General features: G+C 36.8%; 2 protein-coding genes across 2 annotated transcripts in view; both read left to right on the forward strand.

The window, feature by feature from the left end:
* ANO3 (anoctamin 3) overlaps positions 1 to 27,343 on the forward strand; it is a 401,618-nt gene that overhangs the window by 275,496 nt on the left and 98,779 nt on the right. The window contains exons 7-8 of the mRNA XM_035012465.1: positions 14,816 to 14,916; positions 23,282 to 23,326. Of these exons, the coding sequence (XP_034868356.1) occupies positions 14,816 to 14,916; positions 23,282 to 23,326 (146 nt within the window). The remainder of the gene's footprint in view (positions 1 to 14,815; positions 14,917 to 23,281; positions 23,327 to 27,343) is intronic.
* LOC118015703 (gem-associated protein 4-like) lies at positions 2,219 to 5,367 on the forward strand. The gene is given in 5 exon segments (XM_035012464.1): positions 2,219 to 2,390; positions 2,393 to 3,195; positions 3,198 to 4,434; positions 4,437 to 5,189; positions 5,192 to 5,367. Coding segments are annotated over 5 exon segments (3,141 nt in total).

Consider the following 27,343-nt stretch of genomic DNA (forward strand, 5'->3'; position numbering starts at 1 on the left):
ATATGATCATATGATTTTTCCTTTTCAGCCTATTGATATGATGGATCACATCAGTTGATTTTCAAATGTTGAAACAGCCTGTCATACTTAACACAGATCCCAACTGGTTGTGGTATATAATTCTTTTTATACATTGTTAAATTCTATTTCCTAATATTTTGTTAAAATTTTTAGCATGTTTGTTCATGACAGATACTGGTCTGTGGTTTTTGTTTTTGTTTTTGTTTTTCTTGGAGTGCCTTTGTATGATTTTGGTAATAGCGTAGTGCTGGCCTCATAGATGAGTTAAGAAGTTTCCCCTCCACTTCTATGCTCTGAAAGACATTATAGAAAAGTGGCACAATTTCTTTCTTAAATGTTTGGTAGAAACCATCGGTATACCTATCTGGGAGTGGTGCTTTTTTTTGGAAAGTTATTAATTAATGATTCAGTTTCTTTAATAGATATAGACCCATTCAGATTGTGTACGTTTTGTATGTGAGTTTTGGCAGATTGTGTCTTTAAAGAAACTGGCCCATTTCATCTAAGTTATCATATGTTAGCATAGAATTAACCATAGTATTCCTTTATTAACCTTTTAATTTCCATGGGATCTATAGTCAAGTCCCCTCTTTCATTTCTGATACTGGTAATTTGTGTATTCTCTCTGTTTTTCTTAGTAGGCTATCTAGAGGCTTATTGATTTATTGATCTATTCAGAGAACAGAAAGTTTCATCAATTTTTCTGTTGTCTTTTTCTATTTTCAATTTTACTGGTTTATGCACCAAATCTTTTTTTACTGAAGTATTGTTGACATAATGTTATAGTATGTTCTAATTCTTGTTCTTCTACTTATTTTGAATTTAATTTGCTCTTTTTTTTCTAGTTTCTTAAGGTAGAAACTGAGATTGACTTTAAATCTTTCTTCTTTTTTTAATACATGCAGTCAATGCTATAAATTTACCCCTAAGCACAGCTTTCACTGTATTTAAAGTTTAAATAGTTTAAATTTTTGTAAGTTGTGTCTTCACTTTCACATAGTACAAAAATATTTTTTTCTCTGGAGATTTCATCTTTGCCCTATGTGTCATTTGGAAGTGTGTTATTAATCTACACATATTTTGAGATTTTCCAGTTATCTTTCTGTAATTGACTTCTAGTTTAATTGCACTGTGGTCTGAGAGCAGACATTGTAATATGATTTCTATTCCTTTAAATTTGTTAAGATGTGTTTTATGGCCCAGAATATAATCTATCTTCTTGAATCATCCATGTGAATTTTTTTTTTAAAGGGCACGGTTGTTTTTTTTTTTTTTTTTAAGATTTTATTTATTTATTTATTTGACAGAGAGAGACACAGCGAGAGAGGGAACACAAGCAAGGGGAGTGGGAGAGGGAGAAGCAGGCTTCCCGCCGAGCAGGGAGCCCGATGCGGGGCTCGATCCCAGGACCCTGGGATCACGACCTGAGCCGAAGGCAGTCGCTTAACAACTGAGCCACCCAGGCGCCCCCATCCATGTGAATTTTAGAAAAATGTGTATTCTGCTGTAAATGAAGTAATTTATAGATGTCAATTATATCTACTTGATCAATGGTGTTGTTGAGTTCAACTATTTCCTTACCGGCTTTCTGTCCGTTGGGTCTGTCTATTTCTGATAGAGGAGTGTTGAAGTCTCCATCTGTGATAGTGGATTCATTTGTTTCTTCTTGCAGTTCTATCAGTTTTTGCCTCACACAGTTTGACATTCTTATTAGGTGCATACACATTAAAGATTATTATGTCTTCTTGGAGAATTGGCTCCTTTATCATTATGTGGTGCCCTTCTTTATCCCTGACAACTTTTTTTCCTTGAATGCTTTTTTAAAAGTGCTCTTTTAAAGAATGTTATTTTTTCTAGTGAAACAATAAAACTATCAATGCTCATTAGAAAAATAGAGAGGAGATAAATAGAAAGGAGATAAAAGCATATCTTTCATACACCTTTTATCAAAACAAAAAAAACCTCTTGCTGTTTCAGTTAAACCTCTAAGGTCTTAAAAAACACACATTAGGAGGTCATGATCCTGGAGTCCCGGGATCGAGTCCCGCATCGGGCTCCCTGCTCAGCAGGGAGTCTGCTTCTCCCTCTGACCCTCTTCCCTCTCGTGCTCTCTGTCTCTCATTCTCTCTCTCAAATAAATAAATAAAATCTTAAAAAAAAAAAAAAAAACACACATTAGGCCCCCAGCATCGCCGCCATGGACCTAGAACCCGTGAATATCTGTGAGGAAATGACTATTCTGCATGGGGTCTTTTTGCTCGCAGAACAGCTGTTCCACCCCAAAGCGCTGACGGAATTGAAAAAGTCTGACTGGGAACGCATTGGGCAGCCCATTGTGGAGGCCCTAAGGGAGATCTCTGCCACAGCAGCTGCCAGCCCTTTGCCTGGAAGAAGAAAGCTCTGATCATCATCTGGGCCAAGGTTCTTCAGCCCTACCCCGCCACCCCTTCAGACGCTGACACTCGGTGGCAGGAAGATGTGTTCTTCTCAGTAGGCAACATGATCCCTGCCATCAATCACACGGTCCTTTTTGAGCTGCTCAAGTCGCTGGAAGCTTCTGGACTCTTCATCCAGCTCCTGATGGCCCTGCCAGCCACTATCTGCCGTGCAGAACTAGCGCGCTTTTTGGAGCGCATGTCTGTTGACACGTCTTCAACGGATGTGGCCTTTTTCCTCAGTGTCTCGTGGGACACGATGAAGCACAAAGGCAATCAGCAGGACCCCCTGCTCTCCCAGTTTAGAACAATGGCCCACAAGTATTTGTCCTCCTCAGATGAGTTCTCCCACCCTCCAAAGAGGTTTAAGTCAGACCCAGATGTGTGTCCCACTATGCCCCTGTTGGCCATGCTGCTCACGGGGCTGAAGCAAATCCCAAATAGAATCCCGTGCCCAGGAATGAAGTGCGGTGCATTAGCCAACTTGGCAGACATGCTGACGGTGTTTGCCCTGATGGAGGACGACCCCCAGGAAGTATCTGCAACCATGTATCTGGACACACTGGCCACGGTGATCTCTGTGTGGAATTCGGACACCCAGAACCCATATCACCGACAAGCACTGGCAGAGAAGGTAAAGGAGGCCAAATGGGACATCAGCCTGACCTCCCTGGCCAAGCTTCCAAGCAAGACGATTTTCATCGGGTTTGAGTTCATGTGCAGTCTGCTGCGGGAGTGGGGGGGGAGGAGCTGCAGGCCATGCTCACCAGCAGCCAAGGGACAAATTATGACAGCTACTGGCTGTGTGACAACCTGATGTCCTTCAGCCAGAACTTGAAGCTCTACCTGGATTCTACCAGCTTGTCCAAGGAGGAGAGGCAGGTGGTCTCGGAGCTGGCAGAGTATGTTGGGGACTTCCTGAGGAAAACCACCAAGGTGCTAAAGAACAAGGGCTTTGAGAAGGACATCACCGCCTCAATTGCCGTGGCCATTATTGAGCAGAAGATGGATCGGCACATGGAAATGTGCTACATTTTTGCTTCTGAGAAGTGGGCCTTCTCAGACGAGTGGCTAGCCTGCCTGGTTAATAACTGGGCCCTCTTCCGAGAGCCAGACTTGGTGTTAAAGCTGCTGGAAACAGTGATGGAAGTTACCATGACAGACAGAGCCATCCCGGAATCTCAGATCAGACAAGTGATCAGCTTGATTCTAGACTGCTATGCAGACCTCTCGCTGCCTGATAAAAATAAAGTCCTCTCAGGCACCCTGCTCTCCTGGGGGCAGAAGGGTCTCTCTGAGAAGTTGATGGCTTACTTGAACGGGTTTCAGGAGGACCTCAATACAACTTTTAACCAGCTCACACAGAGTGCCTCTGAACAGGGCTTAGCTAAAGCTGTGGTTTCTGTGGCCCGCCTGGTAATATTACACCCGGAGATCACTGTGAAGAAAATGTGCAGCATGGCTGTGGTCAGTCTTAGCACTCACAAGTTCCTGGCTCAGATTCTCACTGCCTTCCCCACCCTTAGGTTCATGGAAGAGCAGGGTCCAGATCCATCCACTACTTTTGTGGTGTCATGCCTCAAAGAAACCGTCTGGACAAAGTTCTCTACACCCAAGGAAGAAAAGCAATTTTTGGAGCTCCTGGGCTGCCTAATGAATCCTGTGAAGCCCCGAGGTATCCCAGTTGCTGTTCTTCTTGGGCCAGATGAGGTGCTAAAGGAGTTCATCCTGCCTTTCTTGATGCTAGATGTCAAAGAGGTGGACCTCGGTTTGAAGATCTTCATCCAGACTCTTGAAGCAAATGCGTGTTTAAAGGAATACTGGCTCCAGACCTGCTCTCCGTTCCCCCTCATCTTCAGCTTGTGCCAGCTCCTGGATTGCTTCAGCAAATACTGGCAGCTCCCCAAGGAGAAACGGTGCCTCTCTTTGGATGGGAAGGATCTGGTGATCCATATCCTGGAGATCCTCTGTAAGATTATATTGCTAATGCTGAGACCTTCTCCCCAGACACCTGGATCAAGTCCCTGTCTTGGCTCCACTGGAAGCTGGAGCAGCTTGACTGGATGGTGCACCTGAGAATGAAGAACCTCTTTGAGGGCCACTTCAAGTGTGAGCTGCCAGCCATGCTTTTTGAGATCTGTAAGCTTTTTGAGGATGAGTGGACCTCCCAAGCCCACTCTGGGTACAGTCCAGGCACAAGGCTTCTTGCCTGGATGGAGTGCTGCTACATCTCCAGCAGCATCTCTGAGCAGATGCTGTCCCTCTTAGTGGTAGATGTGGGCAACCCTAAGGAGGTCAGATTGTTCAGCAAGGGCTTTCTGGTGGCCCTGGTACAAGTTATGCCTTGGTGCAGCCCCCAAGAGTGGCAGTACCTTTACCAGTTGACCAGGAGACTGTTGGAGAAACAACTCCTGCACATCCCGTATAGCCTGGAATATATTCAGTTTGTTCCTCTGCTCAACCTGAAGCCCTTTGCCCAGGAGCTCCAGCTCTCCATACTCTTCCTGAGAGCTTTCCAGTTTCTCTGCAGCCAGAGTTGTTGTAATTGGCTTTCTATGGAAGGCTGGAGACATGTAGTCAAACTTCTCTGTAATAGTCTGACCAATCTCCTGGACTCCGTTAGGTTGATACAGTCAGTTGGCCCTTGGGCTCAAGAACAGGACCTGACCCAGGAGACCCTGTTTTTTTACACCCAGGTATTCTGTCATGTTCTGCACATTATGGCCATGCTCCACCACTCTATGTTTTGGCCTTGGAAATCCTCACCTGCTACGAAACCCTGAGCAAGGCCAACCCTTCTGGTAGCTCCTTGCTCCAGAAGGTAAATGAGCAGTGCTTCATGAAGTCCATCACTGAGAACATTAGCCCTGAGGAATGGCATCAAACCCTGCTGCAGATCAGCAACTTCTGATCTTCGTACTTCAGAGAACGGCTGGGCCCCGACTTAGTGGGGTCTATAGGGGCTTGAGCTGAGAAACACAAGCTTTTCAGTTATGTGAAATTGTACACAAGCTAAAAAAGTATATGGCAATAACTGTAAAGAAAATAGTTTCTTAGGTGTTTGTAACATATAAATTATAAAATTCTCATTTGAGTTTCAAAAAAAAAAAACCACACACACATTAAACATGTATTTATCACATTACAGAAAGTAAAAAATCTAATGTGAAAAATTTAAAGTATAAAAATGTACAAAATAAGAAGTCAAAATTTACATCTACTGTCTCCCAAATCATGTCCTTTTCTTTATTAATAGCCCTGTTAATACCTTGATTTTATTCTGCTAGGTGTCCCTCAAGATATTTTCTAGTATATATAAATATGTACAAATTTTTTAGAAAAAAGCAGTCATTTTATACATACTATTCTACTACTCAAATCTGTCATTTAATAATACATTATGAATATCTTAAATTGTCATTATATTTTGATCCAACTCATCTTTTTTATGAGGTGTATAGTATTACAACTTGGGGATTTAATTAGCCATTCCCTTATTCAGAGAAAAATTTTAAATTAAGTATTTGAGGGGCCCCTAAATTACTACAAGTGTGATTCAGCTACTTTTCTAAAAAATGAGACAGACAAGGTGAAAAAATGTTGATGATTTCTTTGATTAAATATCTAGATAATTTGCTAGGAAATGTTATCAGTGGAATGAAGTGCTCATGGGTACTTACATATGATATTGGAGTCCCACCCCTCTTTTTTTCCACAGGAGAGCTCCTGTGATTAGTCTTCTAAGAAACACACATTAGGAAATACTGAATTATAATGAGGTGGCCCTAGCAAATTGATGTATTTATATTTATTAACACTTTTTAAATATATATAAAATAACAGTACAGTGCCTTAATTCTTTATAAGGTAAGGATTTAGTCACATACTGTGTCTAGTGTTATAGAATTGGGCAAGTTGAATTTTGGTCTCAATTTCTATTGACTCCTTTAATTGTGTTTCCCTTTTTATGTCTCTTCTGGGAATTTTAACCCAGAATACCCAGATCACTGGACTAATTCAACCAATAAGTACTTATTACCAAAGTCTTATGAACTCAGTCTTGTGATAAGATTTTATTTCCCCATGATTTCTCCTCCATACAATTAATCATTTCCTCATCTGTTCCCAGAGCAATTTATACATATATCCTATTATAATATTGGTAGTTATTTTGCTTACATATCTCCAATTATTTATTAATTCAGCAAATAATCTTAACAGGTACTACTCAAGCTATTGGGGATCCAATGAGTAAAGTAGACCTCATCCCTGCCTTCACTGAATTTACACTACATAGGAGTCAGTCTTTCATAATTTCAAACTGTGATAAGTGACCTAAAAGAAAAATAAATGATGCTAGAATGATTTATATCAAGGGCAGTGATCTAGTCTGGAGGGTGAGGGAAGACTAGAGGAAGGGAAGAAGTGAAATTAAAGAAATAAACTTTGAATTAAAGTTTGAAAATGGATAGTACCTAAAATAAGTCAAATAAAAGGGCTAGATGTGGTTTTCAGTACTGACTGCACATTCTAATCACCTGGGGATCTCTTAATCTATTAATGACAAATCCCATCATAATAGGAATCAATTGAATATCATGACGGTAGTGAGAGGAAGGACACTGGCATTTTTTAGTACCAGAATAAAAGGGTACTAGATGAGTATGGAAAGAATCATGAGGGCTAAATAATTATGCCTAGTAGAGTAAGACTTTTGATGATTTTCTTAAGAAAAATGAGAAACTATTGAATAATTTTAAGCAGGGCAGGATCATGACCCTATTTGTTTTCTAAGAAGATACCTTGGAATCCTCAAAAGAGGATAGATTTAAAGAGCAGGACTGGATGCACAGATATCATGGATGGCATTAGAGAGGGAGAGAAAGATATAGATTTGATAAATATTTAAGTTAAATTGTCGATACTTGGTGATTTGGTTACAATAGGAAAAGAAAGGAAGATCTCAAGGATAATTTAAGATTGTGGCTTGAGCAATTTCTTTATTATTCAAGGAGCATTAATGAAGTATCTATTATATGCTACATTCTGGGGATAATGGGAATTAAGATAAAAATGGGCAATGTTCTCATGGGAAGAGAGAAGCCATAAATAGACAAGAAAAAATGCATAATAAGGAATGCCATGCAATTATTAAAACAGAATAATGTATTAAAGTTTTTTTAAAGCTTTATTTTAGAGAGAGAGAGCTAGCGCGTGTTCACACGTGTGGGGTGAGGGGCAGAGGGAGAGGAAGGGAGAGAATCTCAGGCAGACTCCCCGCTGAGCATGCAGTCTAACAAGGGGCTTGATCTTATACCCATGGAGATCATGATCTGAGCCGAAATCAAGAGTCAGATGCTTAACCAACTGAGCCACCCAGGTGCCCCTAAAACAGAATAACTTATATGGGGAATGTGGCTAGGTAGTTATGTTAGCATGTGTGATCTGAAAGAAAGTGATGTAAAGGAAAAGGAGTCCATCATGGGAAGATAAAGGGACAGAATACTATTGGCAGAAGGAAGAGCCAGTAGAAAACTACTTTTGACAAGAAGAGAGCTAATTTGGGGAGAAAGTGGGATGAAATTATGGGAATAAAGATCATAAGCTAGTAATTGAGGGACCTTTGAGAAATACAAGTAGAAAATGTTTGAAATTTGTGTTAGAGCCCAATGAGGAGTGTGAACTGAGGGTAAGTGCTTTAGTCTTTAGAATATAGATGGTAATATAAGCCATGTATTAGGATGAAACCACTAGAGAAAAGAAAAGAAAATGAATCTAAGAGTGAGCTTGTAAAAGGTAGGAGAAGAGAGTAGACATTTGAAGGATTTGGAGGTAGGTGGAAGAGGCAGAGGAAGAGTCTCAGGGAAAAGTGGTTAACAGGGTAAAATACTGCTGAGCAGACCAGTAAGATAAGAAGGAGGCCTGTTCCATTGGAGGTTGTAGAAATCTTTGGTGAAAGCAATGAGAATCATCTCTCTGAAGAGATGGACGTGCAAGCAAGATGGACATGGGTTGAAGAGTGACGAGGGAGTGGAAAAGCAAAAGCAACAGCAAATGTCATCAGCACCCTGTGTGTGGGAGGATGAAGAGCAATAGCCAGAGAGGGGAAAGAGCTCTCATGAGGTTTCACTTCTCTCTTTCTTTCTTCTTATATGAGATGCTTAAATGATGATGGGGAAGATCCAGGAAAGAAGGGTGAAGGGAGGGAGGGAAGCGGAAGGGGAAGGAAAAGAAAGGGTTTGTGATACGAGAACAGAGAAAAGGAAATTGTGAACACGTCAGCAAGTATCCGACTTGTTAGCTGAAAAATAGGAATATCCCTTAGGGAACAAGTCCCCAGTTTTTAAATTTACATTCACCAGAGCTAAGCACTGAGTCTGGCAGAGAGCAGGTTTCAAATCCTCATTATATCACATGTTCATATGGACAATTTCTAGATGATCACATCATCAGTAGATAGTGGTTCATATTGGAAAGCCATATGAATGAATAGGTAGATGATCTGTTACTGTGTTTGTGTTCCAAGTACATTTCCAGATCATATGAGCAATTTGTCTTCTTCTTAGACTTACTCTCGTGAGCTACCACATTCTGTTTTCTTTCAGCTCTCTGCCACCAGCTCACAGAGAGTGACTTTGTAAAAACTCAATTTTTAAATTTCCTCTTCTCTCAAGAGTGAATGTTCTACTTCTTGGGAATTTGGGATGGAATAATTAAATAATAATGTGAAATGTGAAGGCGGTGGGTGTTTTGTTCCCTCCGAAAAGCCTGCCTTCATCAGAGCTAACAGAATAGCGGCAGATTGGGAGCTTTTGATTCCAAGGGAGAAAGTAATCTTTTTCCCTGGCAACACCATCCCTTCACCAACCCCCTGCTCAGTAGCTGCGAGAAAATGAAACTACTTTTGTTTTGTTTTAAGTAGAGGTATAACAAAAGAGAAATTAAGTTGAGGAAGTTATAAAAGAAGACAGTTCATGCTGCTTGAAAAAGATCTATATATATTTAAAGTTAAGACATACAAAATTAGAAATGTTCTAGCTGTATGTGCTCTTAGCTTGACATTTCACTCCTTGATGGTAGAATTAATGTAGAAACATCTTTCTAAAGCATCTCTTTTATTTAAGTGCATTAGATATTTTCACATCTTAAAGGTTGACAGGATTGAATTAATAATCAGTACTATGCCAGCTATTCATGATGCTAATTTGAATTTTGACATAGCACCTCTTCCAGAATAATTCTGGTTTATTTGCATTCTTGTTTCCATCATCTCTTGGTGAGGTACAAATTACATAGAACATGTACTTAAAATAAGTTAACTCACTCATTCATCCATTCAACAAATGTTTAGTGAGTGACTACTGTGTGCCCAGCATAGAACTCGGTGCTTGGTATACAAAAATAAATAAAAGCCGTGGCTTTTTTATTCTTTCATGGCACTTACATAAATAAATAGATTCACTTATTAAAAGATAATAAATACTACAGGGAAAAGAATAGACATGGTGAGAAAGATGGGGCAAGGACAGGCAAGTCGTAGCAAGTGACCCAAAGGATAAGAAGTAGAATGAGTGAGGGGTAAAGTAGTAGGAGAGGGTGGTTAGCAAGATATTGAGCTTGAGATTGCGTAGGTCACTGAAAAACACTTTGGCTTTCACTTTGAATGCAATAGGGTTCTGAGAAGTCATATAATCTGAGTTCTATTTTAAAGAATCACTCTGGCCATTATGCTATGAATAGATTATTGGGGGCAAGAATGTGAGCAAAGGCTTTGTTGGACAGCACGGTAGGAATCTAGGCCAGAGATGATGATGGCTTAGACCAGGGTGGGAGCTGTGCAGAAGTGGGGAGTGACCAACTCTGATTGTACATACTGTAAGATAAAACAAATCAGGACCCATCTGGTAGTATGAAACCCAAGCTCTCTGGCTGTGGAAGTTAAACCTTCCAAGACCTCTCCCAAAACATGTGTCACTCACACCTTCTTCATGTTACAACTGTACTCCGGAAACCAACATGCCTAAGCCTCAGTAACCATGATGCTCTGAGGGAAAATGAGATCTCTATTTACACTGGAATAAGGTCCAGCTCCTGAGAGACTGTTTTTTGTCCCAGGAGCTGTCTGTTCCACCAAAGAGATCGCTGCTTTCAAACTCACATGGAACCATTGGAGGGAATGCAATGTTCAAACTTCAGTGCATTTCTCAAAGGCTCGTTATTCAGTCTTAAACCATTCTACATGTAGGCAAGTCATAGCAAGTGACCAAAGGATAAGAAGTAGGATGAGTGAGGGGTAAAGTAGTAGGAGAGGGTGGTTAGCAAGATATTGAGCTTGAGATTGCGTAGGTCACTGAAAAACACTTTGGCTTTCACTTTGAATGCAATAGGGTTCTGAGAAGTCATATGATCTGAGTTCTATTTTAAAGAATCACTCTGACTTTGGTTTCCTTGAGAACTGTATTTCTCTCCATCTCCTGTGTACTGGCCCCTGTGTTTACCACTCTGCCTACCCCTCACTCCTGTTCCCCTGGTCTTTTGGAGTTTGTGACACTGATTTGAAATGGATGGTGTTCTCTTGAGAGCAAGTGAGATTGTAGAGTTAAACCCCAGCTATACATTTTTCTAACATAGCTCTAAGGTCCTTGTTGCTGTTTGTGATAACTGATAGATAACTCATTGGAAACATGTGCATACATTTATATTCAGATGAAATTATGGTTTGCACTGTCTATTAAATATCTCAATTAATTTTCATAAAAAAAAATCTCTGGTATAGATTGGTTTTTGTCTGTGTCTAGACTCATTCATTTTCATAGAGGCCTCTCTTCCAGATTCTGAGGAAAACGAATACTAGATATGTTTTCTGTAATCCTGAGGGTATCATTTTCTCTCTCTTTATAACTGCTGAAAAAGAGCCCACCTCTCCCTAGGAGCAAGCAATAACATACAGGTATAGGACAATTTAAATACATGTAAAGGAAGAGACACCTCCCAAAGAGACTACAGTCTGTAGAAATACAGTTTTATTACAATTTATATCCAGTTTATATTACCAGAAAAATACTTAATTCTTCAGTCACTCCATTCAAGTCACTCTAGAGTTTTCCCCAAATATAGGTTGTTACTGGTTTTATACTTGTATAACTCAAAAGTCCTATTATTGAAGGCTTATACAACCAAGGAATAAAGATGAATCTGGTAGCTAATTACTGAGAAAAAAGACAAAGAGAGTGAGAGAGAAGGATTCTAGTGAAGTTTTGAAATTAGCCATTATTTAGGCTCGCATCTGATTGAAGAAGCATGCTCTTGACAGAGAATGAACAATTCTGGATATCCTGTTATACCTGAGTAGTTTATATATCCAGTCTCTCATAACACTCCTAACAGCTCTGTGAGTTAAGATCATTGTCTCCATTTCTCAGGAGAGAGAGCAGGATCGGAGAGGTTAGGTAATTTCCCCAAGCTCACAAAACTAAGTACATGGTAAAGATGGAATTTGTACTTAAATTTTTGTGATTCCACACTTTATGTTCTGTCTACCATACCATGTGATTTCTTCTAAGTAGGCAGTTAGGATTGAAGAAATTTAAATTGTGCTTGGTAAGCAAAAAGGCAAGTTAGTGTAACACCAGCAGCCAACACCATAATTTCAAAAGAAGGATCTTTGTTATCAATTTGAATATAAGAACTTTTGTATGGCTAAAGCAGGTAAAACTATAATAAAACATGAAATTCTTCTTTCACTTGCCTCAGTGAAGGAGTCATTTAAATGCCTATGCTTTTTATGCTTTAGAAAGATTTTCTTGATTCTATCACTTCTTTTCTTTCTTTCTTTTTTTTTTTTTTATTAAATTCAATTTAGTTAACATATAGTGTAGTACTAGTTTCAGGGGTAGAATTTAGTAATTCATTAGTTGCATATAACACCCAGTGCTCATTACATCAAGTGCCCTCCTTAATGCCCATCATCCAATTACCCCATCCCCCCACCCACCTCCCCTCCAGCAACCCTCCGTTTGTTCCCTATAGTTAAGAGTCTCTTTTGGTTTGCCTCCCTTTCTATTTTTATCTTATTATATTTTTCCTTCCCTTCCCCGATGTTCATCTGTTTTGTTTCTTCAATTCCACATGTGAGTGAAATCATATGGTATTTGTCTTTCTCTGACTGATTTATTTCACTTAGCATAATACCCTCCAGTTCCATCCATGTCATTGCAAATGGCAAGATTTCATTCTTTCTGATGCCTGGGTAGTATTCCATTGTGTATATATATACCACATCCTCTTTATCCATTCGTCTTTCGATGGACATCTGGGCTCTTTCCATAGTTTGGCTATTGTGGACATTGCTGCTATAAACATTGGGGTGCATGTGCCCCTTCAAATCACTATTTTTGTATCCTTTGGATAAATACCTAGTGGCTGCACAGAAACCTACAGCCAAGTCTGTAATAGTTGCTAAGAGGAAGCCAGAGATAACATTATAATTGTTCTCCTTTTCCTTTCTAGCTAGGTAAAAAACAAATAGTTGTTTAAATGAATTAATCTCATTTAAAAAAATTCTACACATTATTTTCTCGATCATAGCTGATATGTATGACCTTGGTCTAAATTCAAAGGCCTGTTGATATTTAACACATACTATGTCTTCTTCTGCCATTGTCAATTTTATTCCCACATTCTTTACCTGTAATTTAAAACAAACATATTTGAAGTAGGAAAGCTCTCTGGAAATTATACTTATGTGAAAACATCTTTTGCTATTTTTCCCATGACGACTTGCAAAATAGAGGTACCTCAATAAACTATCAGGAAGAAAATAACCCATGGTCCAAAATTTTGAAAATTTAGTTTACTTTTCTCACCTTCTTGGATATTTTTAGCAAGTATACACATATTAAAGTGTCTCATAAGTTCTCTAGTGAGAAACTCAAAATTTTTTGACCATGGAATATCTTGCCTTTTTTCATAGTACTCCGTGGAATAAACTTTAGCAAATGCTGGTCTGTGGAAGTGCCTGTCCTATGGCAATGATTCCCTCTATATCTGAGTATCAGCCAGATGATTGCCCCATGGTTTTCTAATAATACTGTTCTAAAATATTGGTGATACAAATTTGAAATATTGTTCTGGCAAACTTATGAAATGAGCCACACCTAAAATATAGGGCTTTATGAATGTATGGATATAAAACTGTACAGTTTAATTATAAAATGCATGTGATTTTAAATTAAAATGATAAATTTCTTCCATACTTTTGAGCTTTTAAGATGGTTATGTTTTTCGAGAAGTTCCATCTAGCTGAAATTTAAATGAACAATGCCAACCAAATGCAGTCCAGCTGTGTCTAACCTGGCAGGCCTGCCTAAGTGGAAGCAAACCAGAGTTGTTCCTTTATGTATGTTCAGCATCTCTAATCACTTGAAGGATAAGGTCTGTGGAATTCACTGCTAGAATAGTCACGAACAACCTCCTTGCTGTGTGGGCCTCAGATAGTACAGGAACTTGAGAAAATAATTGCCTAGGCTTTTGAAAAAATAGAATATGACCATGATTGATATGTAATGCCAGACTAGTCAATTATTTAGTTACCTATTTTAGACTAGTGGGCCACATCTAAGAATCCTAATAATTATCTGGTTCAAAAATGCAGCTGATTCTCTGTTAGTAATATGAACAAAATATTCAGAACAATGGAATCCAATTCTGGGAATTCTTAAGAATTAGAATTTTGTTAAAAGCCCCATTTATTTATTTATAATTATTTATAAATTATTTATAATTTTGATGCACACTTAACTCTGCTTAAAAACCTTTTGTGTGGATCAAAGACACTTAAATTCTTCTAGACTAAAAGGTTAAAGTAAGTGTGCAAATTTAACAGCTCTGTAAGGTCAAGGACCTGTATGATTTATAATCCATTTTTTCCCAGGATTTTCATAGGACCTAGCAGGTAGTAATTACTCAATAAAATATGCTAGAAGAATAAGTGAATGAATCAATGAATGACTAGTGGCAACTGTCAGTGTTTTCTGTTCCCTCTGAGCAGGATCATGATAAAGTTTCCAACAAGAATAACTTCACATTCCTAACTGGTTCATGATTTTTCTGGTTGGGTATTCTGGATCTTGATAACAATCAATATAAGAAAAATTATTCTTATATTCAATGGCATCGTTACATTTTTATGAAGGTTTTTCTGTATTAAGAATTTTTATTCATATAAATCCCCCTTAAATCAGTGACAATGATTTACATGGAGACAAGGTGACAGTGTTTTTTCTTTTCAAATCAAATTGTGACACAATATCATCAGCTCTGATTCTAAATAATGGTGACTGCCTTTCTATCCTTCGCAGCCAGCTGTTGCAAACCCTGATATCATGTTTATTAAAATTCATATTCCATGGGACACACTGTGCAAGTATGCGGAAAGGCTAAATATCAGGATGCCCTTCAGGTACTTTCAAATTTTACTTCATTCTATCTCAATGTATATTAAGATGAGTGTTTTTTGCAAAACTTTAGAGCAACAAATGTAACTCTTTCTATAGAGCTTTTTCTTCCAAATGTTAGAATATCTTGGACACTTTTTTTCCCTTCTAATATGTTTGTCAAAAGTGATAAAACTTATGGTCCCTTGGATGTTTTATAACACATCTAGGTGGACTGGCCTAGAGGGAGGGAAAAATGGTTGTTTTCAGAATTTAACTTATAGTTTCCAAGATCAGTCTCAGTTCTTATTTCATATGGGTAGGTAAAAATTCTTACTGTTTTTGTGGAAGGCAGGAAGTGTGTGTAGCATCCATTTGTAAACAAATAGAGTGTTTCTCTTGGTATAGCAGTTAGCAAGAATCATTACTTGCAGCTCAACCGCATAATCTCTTAGTTCTGTCCTCAGTCCCAGAGGATACTTGGGAATGGGAGGCCTGCTCCATTCAAAGATTTTTCCATTCTTCCTACAGGCAAATGAAGTTTGAATAGACCTGAGCTTCCCTATATTGTGTATCTTGTGTTATATGCAGAATGTATCACTTCCTCCATGTTAAATTCAATAATGTTCCCACTATGTGCAAAGATACTATGCTTCTTTAGAGCTCAATGTGCTTCATCAGCAGATAAGAGCGTTTAAAAAGAGTAACAAGATACCAAGTAAAAGAGCTTCTAGATAATGAATATGAATGAACAGTAAGAGTACAATTCAAAAATACAGAGAAATATCTCAGACCTGGTAGCATGGAAGAGGCCAATTCTAGTAAGAGTGCTGACAAGTCTTATGGTTCCATGGCTTTCAAAATAAAATATGAGATAGCTGTCCCATCTTTTTAGTCATTTGAAACACCTCAGGCTTTGAAAGATGCAAACATAGCCATTGTCCACAAAACAGAAACTGATTAAACACTGGCAACTACTGAGGAATCTTACTGACAATATTAGAATTGGGTACCTAATTGGTTCATATTCAAACTTAGCTAAGAGTTTAAAAATTCTCTTTAAAAATGATATTTAAGAGATAAGCAAATAATACCTCAAAAAGCTTGGCAAAGAATAATAATGATAACAAACTGTAAAGCAAAAGATGATAAGGGAAAGAAAAGTCTAATTTCTACAACATCTTATACAAATGATAGTTACCTAAGAGAACCTGAAGTCTGTAGGTTTCTATAAAAGTTGGTTCCTGAAAGAAACAAATAAGGGCCTATGAGATGTTATTTGTGTTATGATTAGCTAGCGTGAGGTCTGCAAAGGACTGCTTTCAGTTCAAGTCATTGTACTGAGCTAATCTGGAGAGTACAGCTTGGTAAGTATATATTTGTCCTACTCTACATTTCTTAACTTGTGACGAATTCTTCCCTTTTGACACTATGTCACTTTCTAAAAAGTCTTGAAATACTTGCCTGGGACTTATTACAAGTTGATATTGGGAGAATATTTGCCATTTGCTCTATCTGATTTCTTCTTGTTTGGTTTGTACGTATTCATGCTACATAAAATCATGCAGAATTAAAACAATGTGATATATTTTAACCTATGAAATTAGTAAAGAATTTTACAAATAGTTACATTCAAACATTGCACAGATATGGTAAATAATCAGATTTGTTTATTTATGGTTCAAGTTAAACTTCATAAAATATTCAGAAACTCAACTTGAAAATATTTTTTGTGAGCCTTAAAACTTTTTATACTCTCCATTTTTTATCTTAAGAATATAAATGAAAAATGTGTAAAAACATTCCCTGAAGTATTATTTACAATTGTGGAAAATGGAAATATCTTCTATATTCGACAGTGGAGGAGTAAATTAGAATACACTCTTGCAATGGAATATAATTCCATTTACAAAATGAATGGGTATAGGATTTCTTAACAATTATAAATTTTGGGGCTCCTGGGTGGCTCAGTTGGTTAAACAACTGCCTTTGGCTCAGGTCATGATCCTGGAGTCCCGGGATCGAGTCCCATATCGGGCTCCCTGCTCAGCAGGGGGTCTGCTTCTCCCTCTGACCCTCTTCCCTCTCGTGCTCTCTGTCTCTCATTCTCTCTCTCAAATAAATAAATAAAATCTTTTAAAAAAAAATTTTGTATACATTATGATTATAATTACACAGTGTAATTCCAACAATATAAAATGCATAGAAATAAAATAGAAATTATAATAAACATATTTATTATATATTAATTATATGTTAACACACATATAATGTAATAATATTATATATTAATTATATATTATATTAATAATTGACATATTAGTTAATATATTATAATTGATGTATTTATTATTATATGTTATTATATATTTATTATATATTACTATAATAAAATATACTATGCTAAAAATGACTCCTCCTGATAGGTGAGATTGTGGGTACCTGTTATTTTATTTGTTTATATTGCAAAATTATCTACTTTTAACAAATTCGAATTTGACTACAGGATGTAAACATAGGATGAAAAGTATGACACTCAAGATGATGACCTGGTTTCTGATATCAGGATGAAATTGCTAAAAAATTTCTAAATTAATCTTAACTAATCAGGTGCCCTTATCTACCCCTTGTCCTGTGATTTCAACATTGTGTCTAAAAAGAGTTGTAATTGAATTCATGCACAAAGTAATTTCCTTGTAGATCTAAAAGGAGAAAACCCTTAGAGTCTATCACAAAGTGTCCCATTTCTGTCGGTTTCAGCATTCAGGTTGAGTTCAGACTGAGTGAACATTGCATCAAAACATCTCATCAGAAAGGCTGCATATGGGCGCCTGGGTGGCTCAGTCGTTAAGCGTCTGCCTTCAGCTCAGGTCATGATCCCGGGGTCCTGGGATCGAGTCCCGCATCGGGTTCCCTGCTCGGCGGGAAGCCTGCTTTTCCCTCTCCCACTCCCCCTGCTTGTGTTCCTGCTCTCGCTATCTCTCTCTCTGTCAAATAAATAAATAAAAATTAAAAAAAAAAAAAAAAGAAAGACTGCATATATCCCCCTAACCTCCTCTGGACTTTACACAAAACAGATGTTGGCCAGGAGTCTGGAAGATTTTGTTCCTTTTGTGCTGCACAAGGAAGGATTTGACACAATTTGACCTAGATCCCAGCAAAGACTCTCGTTCTTAAGGCTGCAGTTATACTTGCACTCAGAGAAAGAATAAGTTATGAATAAAATGTCACTTAACATGTTTGCTTTACTCCAAGTATTGGACATTCAAAATTCAAAGATGTTTTTTATCAATTCACTTTCCAAATATGTTCATTCTGCCATAGTCTACAGGGAAAAAAATCTTATGAAGACAATGGCAACACAGTTTACACTGTCATACTTTTCATATAGCTCTTTTCATCATCATGTCGGATTTTACTAGTTTTTAAAAATTGAAGGTCTGTTTGGAGAACATTGACCTCCTCTCTGTCCTTGCCCTTACTCTTACCTTTTCAGATGAATTTTGAGAAACTCAATGATAGAATAATCAGTACTCTCATAACTTTAATTTTTAAAGAATCTATACTGAATTTAATTCCTTTTGTTGTTTTCCTTAGAAGTTCCCTAAAAAACAGTTCCCTTACCAGATTGTGAGTGTCCTCAGTTGGTGTGAATTAGAGCTTAGGTCTCCAGGCTGTGTACCATGGTGTCTTGACCTACGGTAGCTTTTGAAGAAGCTGTTCTCTTCAGAGATATTTTTTTTTCTTTTTAAAAATGATACTCATTTTTTAAAATTTTCCTGCTACTATTGCATTTGAGAGTGCTGATACATCTAAAGAAAGAACTATGAAAACCTTGAAATGTATGCAGTTACTATCTCTTCTTGATATTGTGGCCAAAATTTCTTCTTTTTTAAAAAAAAAGATTTTATTTATTCGTTTGGGAGAGAGAGAGACAAGGCAGAGAGAGAGCATGAGCAGGAGAGAGGGGCAGAGGCAGAGGGAGAAGCAGACTCCCTGCTGAGTTGGGAGCCTGATGTGGGGCTCGATCCCAGCACCCTGGGTCATGACCTGAGCCAAAGCCAGACACTTAACCATCTAAGCCATCCAGGTGCGCCTGAAATTTCTTATTTATAAGATGTTTTTTTTTTTTATTTTATTTAAGATTTATTTATTTGAGAGAGAGCACGCATGAGCAGGCAAGGGACAGAGGGAGAGGGAGAAAGAATCTCAAGCAGACTCCTGGCTGAGCGCAGAGCCTGATGTAGGGCTTGATCCCAAGACCCTGAGATCATGAGCTGAGCTGAAACCAAGAGTGAGACATTTAACCAACTGCACCACTGAGGTGCCCCCTTATAACATGTTTTTTTAAAACAATGTTTACAACTGCTGCATTACTAAAACTTATGGAAAATGCCATTGAAATTCTCATGATTTAATAACATAAATATTAGAAAATAGGTAACATTTTCCAAAATGTATCAAAGGAATACTAGTTCCAGATTCTTAAGAGAAAAATATCCTGTGAGCAAATATGTTTCTGAATTTCTGAGTTAAACAGTAAGTTTATTTACTGTAGGTATTTTTAGAGAAGTGGGTCTCATTCTGCCTTTAGAGTGCATTACAATTACCTGGGACGCTTAGTAAATATGAGGTTCCCGGAGCCCTCCCCTCCGGAGATTATGGCATACTAATTCTAGAACAGAAGGTATATACATTTTTAACAAGCATCCCACAGGATTCTGATGCAGATGGTAAAGAAGTATTGTCTTAGCAATTTTAATATTTTAATAATTCTGACCATTTTTATACATTTCAAGAGTTGGTTATACAAAGCACCCTTTCCATTTGATGATAGGATTTTTTTTTTATATTAATATGTTTCTTGGGAAAACAGTTTGACAAATACTGGAACACAGAGTTTTCTTGGAACATTTTCCTGACCAGTTTAAATAATAGATGTAACATTAAATCCCTAGTAACTAACTTCTCATTTATTTATAAGGTACACATGAAATTTGGCATAGCCATTGCCTCATAAAAAGAGAATGCTATACAAGCATAAATTGAGTGGCAAAGTGTTTTTATGATGGCCAATTCAGTTTCCAATTGTCAACTGTTATCACATTTAAGAACATATATCCTGCCTTAAAATTAAAATATACAATAACAAAGAACTTAAATAGGAAAAAACACATATCTCTTTTTAGGACAAGAGTTTTTAAAAGATTTATGCATAAAAAAGCTTACACATGCTTGGCTCTCCCACATATGTATTCGGCATTGAAACCTACATATTATATTTCACAAAGAAAAACTGCAAATTTATTCAGAAAAAATTATTAGTTATAACCCTGCCAAACAATAAGGAGAAATCATTGTATGAACATGAATCTTGAGCATTTTATCTAAATTCTCTGCTTAAATGTATGTGTAGAACTTTATACACCTAAATTTTCTAGCTGTTTCCTTTTATGATTATTATTCCAAAGTAAATATGGCCTGCGTATTAGACTTGATGTTTCAAAAACTACCCAAGAAAATTTCAGAGGATGAAAATAGTTCAGATTTTCTTATTTTTCTCCTATCAGCAAGGACTTAGCCTGTGTCTTCCACATTCCAGAAATAATTAAGTTCTGCTTTCATTATTTTTCTTTTGATTCAAAGGTGTTTCCTATTCATTCTTACCCCTTTCACAATAAAAGAGTCAAACATATTTTAAGATGATTCAGTCATCCCCTAGTTTCTCAGTTTGAGTTCCTTAATGGGATTCTTAATCTTCTCCCACAAATATTTTAAACATAGCAGATTGGGGGTGGGGGGAGAGATTTTTAAACCATTAAGAACAATCTTTTTATCACAATTGGGATTAAACTTAGATCATGTTTTTATGCAAAGGACACTTCACTCAAAAATAAAATAACATAGAAACAGGCATCCCAACTTATGAAATGGGTGAGTGGAGCAGTTCTTCCTGACAAGGTGGGGACCCAGGGTTCCACCCATGTGACTGCCTATTTCCCTTGGCCCTGCAGGCATCTGCACTTGTGACCACATGGCTGTGTGAAACACTGGCTTGGAAACAATGGTTCACATCATTATTTCCTTACAGTTTTGAGTGGTTGTTGTAAATAGGTGGGTAGGGAGATAAGGAGATAGATGTTGCCTTGATGCAAGGTGTAAAATCGTAGAATCTTTTAAATGAAAAATTAGGGGAAAAGTCATCACAGGCAGTTCGCTAAGATATTGCAAAGACAGAAAGAAATCTCACCCTTTAATAGAGCCAAACAGATAAGCAATAACCAGTCTTCAAGTAAGAGGACTCAACAGCACTAATTGTCACACATAGTTCATCCTAGATTTGACTGATAATTAGTGCGGGTTAATTGGGAAAAGTGAGTCTCTTCATTTTTATTTGCTTTTATAATATTAGTCTAAAAAGTATATATATTCATCCTTTATTACTTTCCTCCTTTGTTTTTCCTTACTGTTCCCAGAATATTTCAAAGATTAAAAATGTTTATGAGAAATTTCAAACTAGCAGCAATAAAGATAAATGGAGAATAGTGTTAAATCTAAATGTCCCCTTGCTTTTCTAATATTCCTTACCGTATCTATGGTTGATAATTATAACTTTTATGTCCTCTACATAACATCCCTAGATTTTTTGTGCTAAAAATTATTTTAAGCTAATTTCTACATTTGTAGCTTTAAAAAATAATACCTCATTTAGCAAATGTTTATTAAATGCAAAGTGGTCTCAGGCACTGAAGGAAATAAATGCAACTATAAATTAAACAAAGACTCATTCATTTATTCATCAGCCATCTGATCACTTACTATTTATCAAACAGTGTGCCAAGTATACAGCAGGCATACAAAGTCAAATGAAATAAAACTACTATCTTCAAGAGGCCCAATGTCCTATAGAAGATAGTCCATGATCAGTTATATAATGATGATTAAATAGTGCAAGGCAGTCTGTGTAGAGGAAGTTCAGAGAGAAGATGGTTTGTATTCCAATGGGAAATGAATTATGTATGCACACAAATTTCTGTATATTTGAAAAAATGAAGGGGGAAGATATTTAAATGAGTTTAGGATAGACATGGCAAGCCTTGAAATTCCATATTTGAACTTAGTGTTGCGGTATGGCAGAGACAACTGAAAAAATATCTTTTTTAGCAATATGACTAGTGTTTGCAATGAAATATAGTAGTTCAGGTTTTCAAGTTTTCTAAGTAGTTAATAACACAGTTAGGACCAAATATCGATTATCCTGATTCAGCTCTGCTTTCTAGATGCCACAGAGGGAAGAATTTACTGATCCTCTGAAATAGGTTTTGGTGGGCAGGGATAAAAAGGCATTTTAGAAGACCTAGACCATGAGATTTCTGAGCTCCAAAATGAGGCTATGGTACGAATCTTTTAGGAGATGAATTAACCTCTGTCACGAACTTCTAGAGTCTCTAAAATCAGACATGCTTCACACCTACTTAAAACACTCAATGTTTTTCATCCATTGTTTTTCATCCAAAAACCTTAGAGTCAGTGGTAAGACCCCTCATTATCTGTGCCTTGTTCATCATCCCTGCCAGCTTTTTTATCACTATACTCAACTTGCAACTTATACTCCAGAGACTACCAAAGTAGTTGCAGTTTCCTGAATCTTTAAATATTTGGTGTTGCTCCTATAGCCATTTCATAGGCTGCTACCTCTGTCAAGAATACCATGTCCTAAGTACTTTATTCAGAGGACGATTCCCACTCATGCCTCAAGATTCAACACAGATAATACATGCTCTAGGAAGTTTTTCCTGACTCCTTTCTCCTTCGTGTACAAAAACTAATTGAGATCCCTTCCTAGGTACTTCCATAGCACTCTGTTTTCCTGCATTATCACAATTTATTATAACCATCACTTGTCTCCTCAACTATAAAGGAAGCTCTTTGAGGGTAGATACCCTCTTTTTCTCTACATTTTTAATGGTTATACCTTAACATAGCTCACAGAATAACTGTTTATTACATATGTGTTTAGATGGATAGAAATATAAATGGGTGGATGGATGGATGGATGGATGGATGGATGGATGGATGGATGACTTCATATAAGCAAATGATCTGTTAATATGCATTGGGTAGCAGAAGACAGACTCAAAAAATGGAATTAAAAATCAGCTATTCAAAAGTGATCTATTGATTTATCAAAGTTTTTTGTTATTAGTAACTTCAAGTCTGAAATTAAGACAATGTACATTCAGAATTCTTACTATTATATCGGCTTATTTCATGTCTTTCTTAGGTGTGTGGAAGTTGGAGGGTTAATATACTCAGTATGATCAAATGTTGTCACTCACTGGTTTCTCTTTTTTCACATGACTGTCTTCATCTGTTTCTATTATTTTTCAGGAAAAAATGCTATTACACTGATCGGAGGAACAAATCAATGGGCAGGTCAGTGGGTGATGTGTAATTTGTTTACAACTGATTCATCATTTGGGAAAAAGAAATAAAAAGAAACATTCGATTACCCATATCAGCAGTTGTAAATTTTAGGAAGAAAAACTTTGTTGATTTGTTCAAAGATTTCCAAAATGACTTAAGCCAAATTTAACAATGTTTAAAATCAAATAATCTCTTTTTTTTCTATTTACCATTGCCATTCCTGCAATCTTCTTTTTTCTTTTTAAGATTTTATTTATTTATTTGTCAGGGAGAGAGAGCACAAGCAGGGGCAGAGGCAGAGACAAAGGGAGAAGCAGCTTCCCGCTGAGCAAGGAGCCCGATGCGGGGCTCAATCCCAGGACCCAGGGATCATGACCTGAGCCAAAGGCAGATGTTTAACTGACTGAGCCACTCAAGTGTCCCTGCAATCCTTTTTTGATATAATGTTGTGACAGGAGGATTTTAATTGCAAGTTAGCATCTCAGGAGATTTTAATTTAAAAAATAGTTATAAAATCAGGATTGATGGGCAAATGATGACCCACTAGAGTAATAGAAGAACAGACGTGGCAGAAACCTTCTGGATCATTCAGTCCAAATCTCTTGTTTGACAGAGGTGGTCAAAGAGAGACCAGCCTCCAGAATGATGAAGTGGTTTACCAAAGCCACATGGCATCTTTTGAATTCCAGGCCTGCTCTCACCAGCTGAGCTGCCTGTCTTATCCTAATATTGAAAACAACCTTTTTTTCAAGAGCTTCATCTCAAAACTTCTCTTTACCTACTGTGGTAACAGTAGCTATGACAAAGGAATTTATCAAACCACAACCGTGAGACAGGAGAAGCTCTCCCACCTGAATCACCCTGGCCCTGTTTTCACTGAGGAAAATGAGTTTCCATTCAATGGGTGCTAAAAACAAAAGGCTTCTTATACTTGGCTCTTTTTCTGCTCATTGCAAAAGAATCAGTTAGTGAAAGCAAAATATGATAGAGTACACTCTATTGAATAATGCTGCAGGATGTTAAAGCCAGAATGACACAAAACTGGAATCATATAGTGTGAACATCAGAACATTTTAGGAAAGGATTCCATAAATCGAGTTTCTTTACCAGAGAAAGTGGCTAAATATAATTTAGAACTTTAAGAAAAATTTTCATTTTAGGAGAGGAGAATGTTCGTCTCTCTTAAACATTAAATTTAGATGTGGTGGGAACAGGTAACAAAAAAAGTAAATAATGGGCGGGACTTGAAGTTAGAATGAATATTAAAGGAATTAGTACTTAAAAGTCTCTTTAAAATACTAAAATTATTAATGATGCTTCTCAGCCAGGTCAGATTTTTCTTTTTGTTGGGTTAACATGCTCAGATTTAAAATGAACTTTTATCATTCCCCTTGTGCATATTTGGTCCTAGTCGTATAGCAAATTTCCAAAATTATTTTTATATAATAATGTAAAAGTCATTGGAAATAAAATATATGAATTTACAACTGCAGAGGGTTTTGTTTTTCTCTGCATGTGCCTGCATTATGTTTGATGTTTTGATAAAATGTCCTTGGGTTAGGTTCAGTGTGCTCTATAGAATTAGTGAGATTTTGCTACTATATAATTAGTGGGTTTTCTGATAAACAGGCATCTTTCTTTCAGAGACTAGCAGAAGGGTAAAATCCTGTATATTAAAATAGCAACAAATTTCTATGTTATATTATGTAATTTAGCTTAGAGTGCATTTGGAATGCATGATAAACGTGTATACTAAATTCTAAAGAAAACATTTTTAATAGTGGAAAAAATGTGGGTTTTTTTCTATTTTGGTCAAACTTAAAAATAAACTAGAAAAATAAATACTATATTATGTATCATAATATGTTTTATTATCTTTTGTATTTATTATTTTCTGTTTAATTTCATGAAATGAAAATTCAGTTATATGTTCCAAATAATTATTAAAATACCTTAAACATTACTACAGCCTACCTCTTTTTTTTAAAAATTTTTATTGGTATGTTAATCAGCATACATTACATCATTAGTTTTTGATGTAGTTTTCCATGATTCATTGTTTGTGTCATATCCATTGACAGATGAATGGATAAAGAAGATGTGGTATATATATATATATATATACAGCCTAGCTCTTTACAATTTACTTATTACAAATAGTTTTCTTTGTTCCTTGACTTTTTGGATGCATACGGGAAGGATAACAAATACATAGGAAGGGCATTTATAAAAGTATATGACATATTAAACTGAGAAAAAGGATGTCATATTATTTGCTTGAGTTTAGGCTTTCACTTAGGGAAATGACTGATTTTGATTTTTTTTTAAACTTTAACTTTGGAGAAAAAGTTTAAGTGTCCCCTGCTCCCCCCCCCGTGTGTGTGTGTGTGTGTGTGTGTGTGTGTGTGGTGACCATCATTGTTATAAAATTTTAAAAACCTAATTTATAGACAATTGTCAAGAGAGAAATGAAAATCAATTATGTGCATTTAGATTTCACTTGTGCTTTTCCTTTCTTGAAGTGGGAAAGATGTTTATGCATAGGTATCTTGACCAGTAAAAGTTAGGTGATGAATAATGTACAGGCAATTATCCAGCTTTTGAAGATCGTCATTTCTCCTGGCAGGTTGATAGGAAACGGCTATAGTTTTATTAGTGCTGCTATTTATCATTTGTTTACAAAGCACTTTCACATTCAGTTATCAAAACATCTTCAAAATGACCCTTCAGGGAGGCAAACAAAGAGTAACTAGTTTTGCAGATCTGGGAGAATAAATGACCATTATCACCACTCTACTAACCCCATGCCTCCTCCCCTCTCCCAGATTTCACAGCTGGTTGGGTAGAGTTGGTGCTCCAATGAAGTTCTTTTGGCCCTTTTATCCAGAATTCTTTTCAATTTCCATAGAATTCTCTGCTTTCCATTGATTTTAGCCAAGGAACTTAAAGCTCCATTAGAAGTCCTTTTCACAAAATGCTGTGAAACCTTGAGTCTGCAAGATGGCCAAGGTGACAAAGATTTGGTAGAGTGTCGACTGCATTAGATCATGTTGGTGACATGTTGGTGAGACTAGTAGTAGTAGACAGAGTAGTAATAACTCTCATTATTATTGTAAACATTACTGAGTGCTTGCTGGGTGCTTAGCACTGTGGATTCAGGCATTACATATTTAATTCTCGAAATATTCCTTCCTTTAAGAGATGGGAAAATTGAATAAGAATCAAGGAAATTGAGTAATAATCTAGAACTTTGCATCCCATGATTCAAATCCAGGCCTGATCATGTTTCACTATCAGAATCATTTACTTCTTCATAGAAAGTGTATATGAAAAGTCTACATTATAATAGTTTATTTCTATAAAAAATGAGTGATGATCTGAAGGCCCTTTTATTTCATTAATGTTTTTAAAATTCACCTCCGCTTCTCGTATATTTGTATTTTGTCAGAGAAAACTGTAGTTCATCATCATTTCCTAAGTGCAGTCAGAATGTATCCTTTTATTTGATCCTTCTAGCACCTAGTAAGGTAAGACAGATAGAATCACTTCCTCTCTCTAGAGGTGAAGAACCTAAAGCTCAAAGATTGAAAATGTTTGCCTCAATTTCAATAACTGGAAAATTCAGTCCTGGAAGACTCCTCCTCCACCTCCTACCCTGCTGTGTTCCTCACTGTGCCAAGTTTAAGAAGCTGGAGTAATTGCTATACAATCCATTCAGTGATTTATAAATATCTATGCACTAGTCACTGAAATACAGAGATACTCTGTGATTTCAGAGACCTTTGTTATCATGAGAAGAAGCAAAATGAACACCTCAGATATCACCCATTTATTATTTTAGGCTAGAAAAAATACTTTGGTCCCTCTAAAACCAAAAGTGACTTGTGATCTATATGATAACCTACCTGGTAAAGGAAAGGTCCAGACTCTCCACATGCTAAACTTTACATCAATTGATTGTTATTTCAAATTATGCATAGTAATCTTACCATAATAGACTTGAGTGGAATAATTCCTAAGATATAC

Source organism: Mirounga leonina, unplaced genomic scaffold (assembly GCF_011800145.1).
Source record: "Mirounga leonina isolate KUSES-001 unplaced genomic scaffold, KU_Mleo_1.0 Mir_166, whole genome shotgun sequence".
NCBI lineage: Eukaryota > Metazoa > Chordata > Mammalia > Carnivora > Phocidae > Mirounga > Mirounga leonina.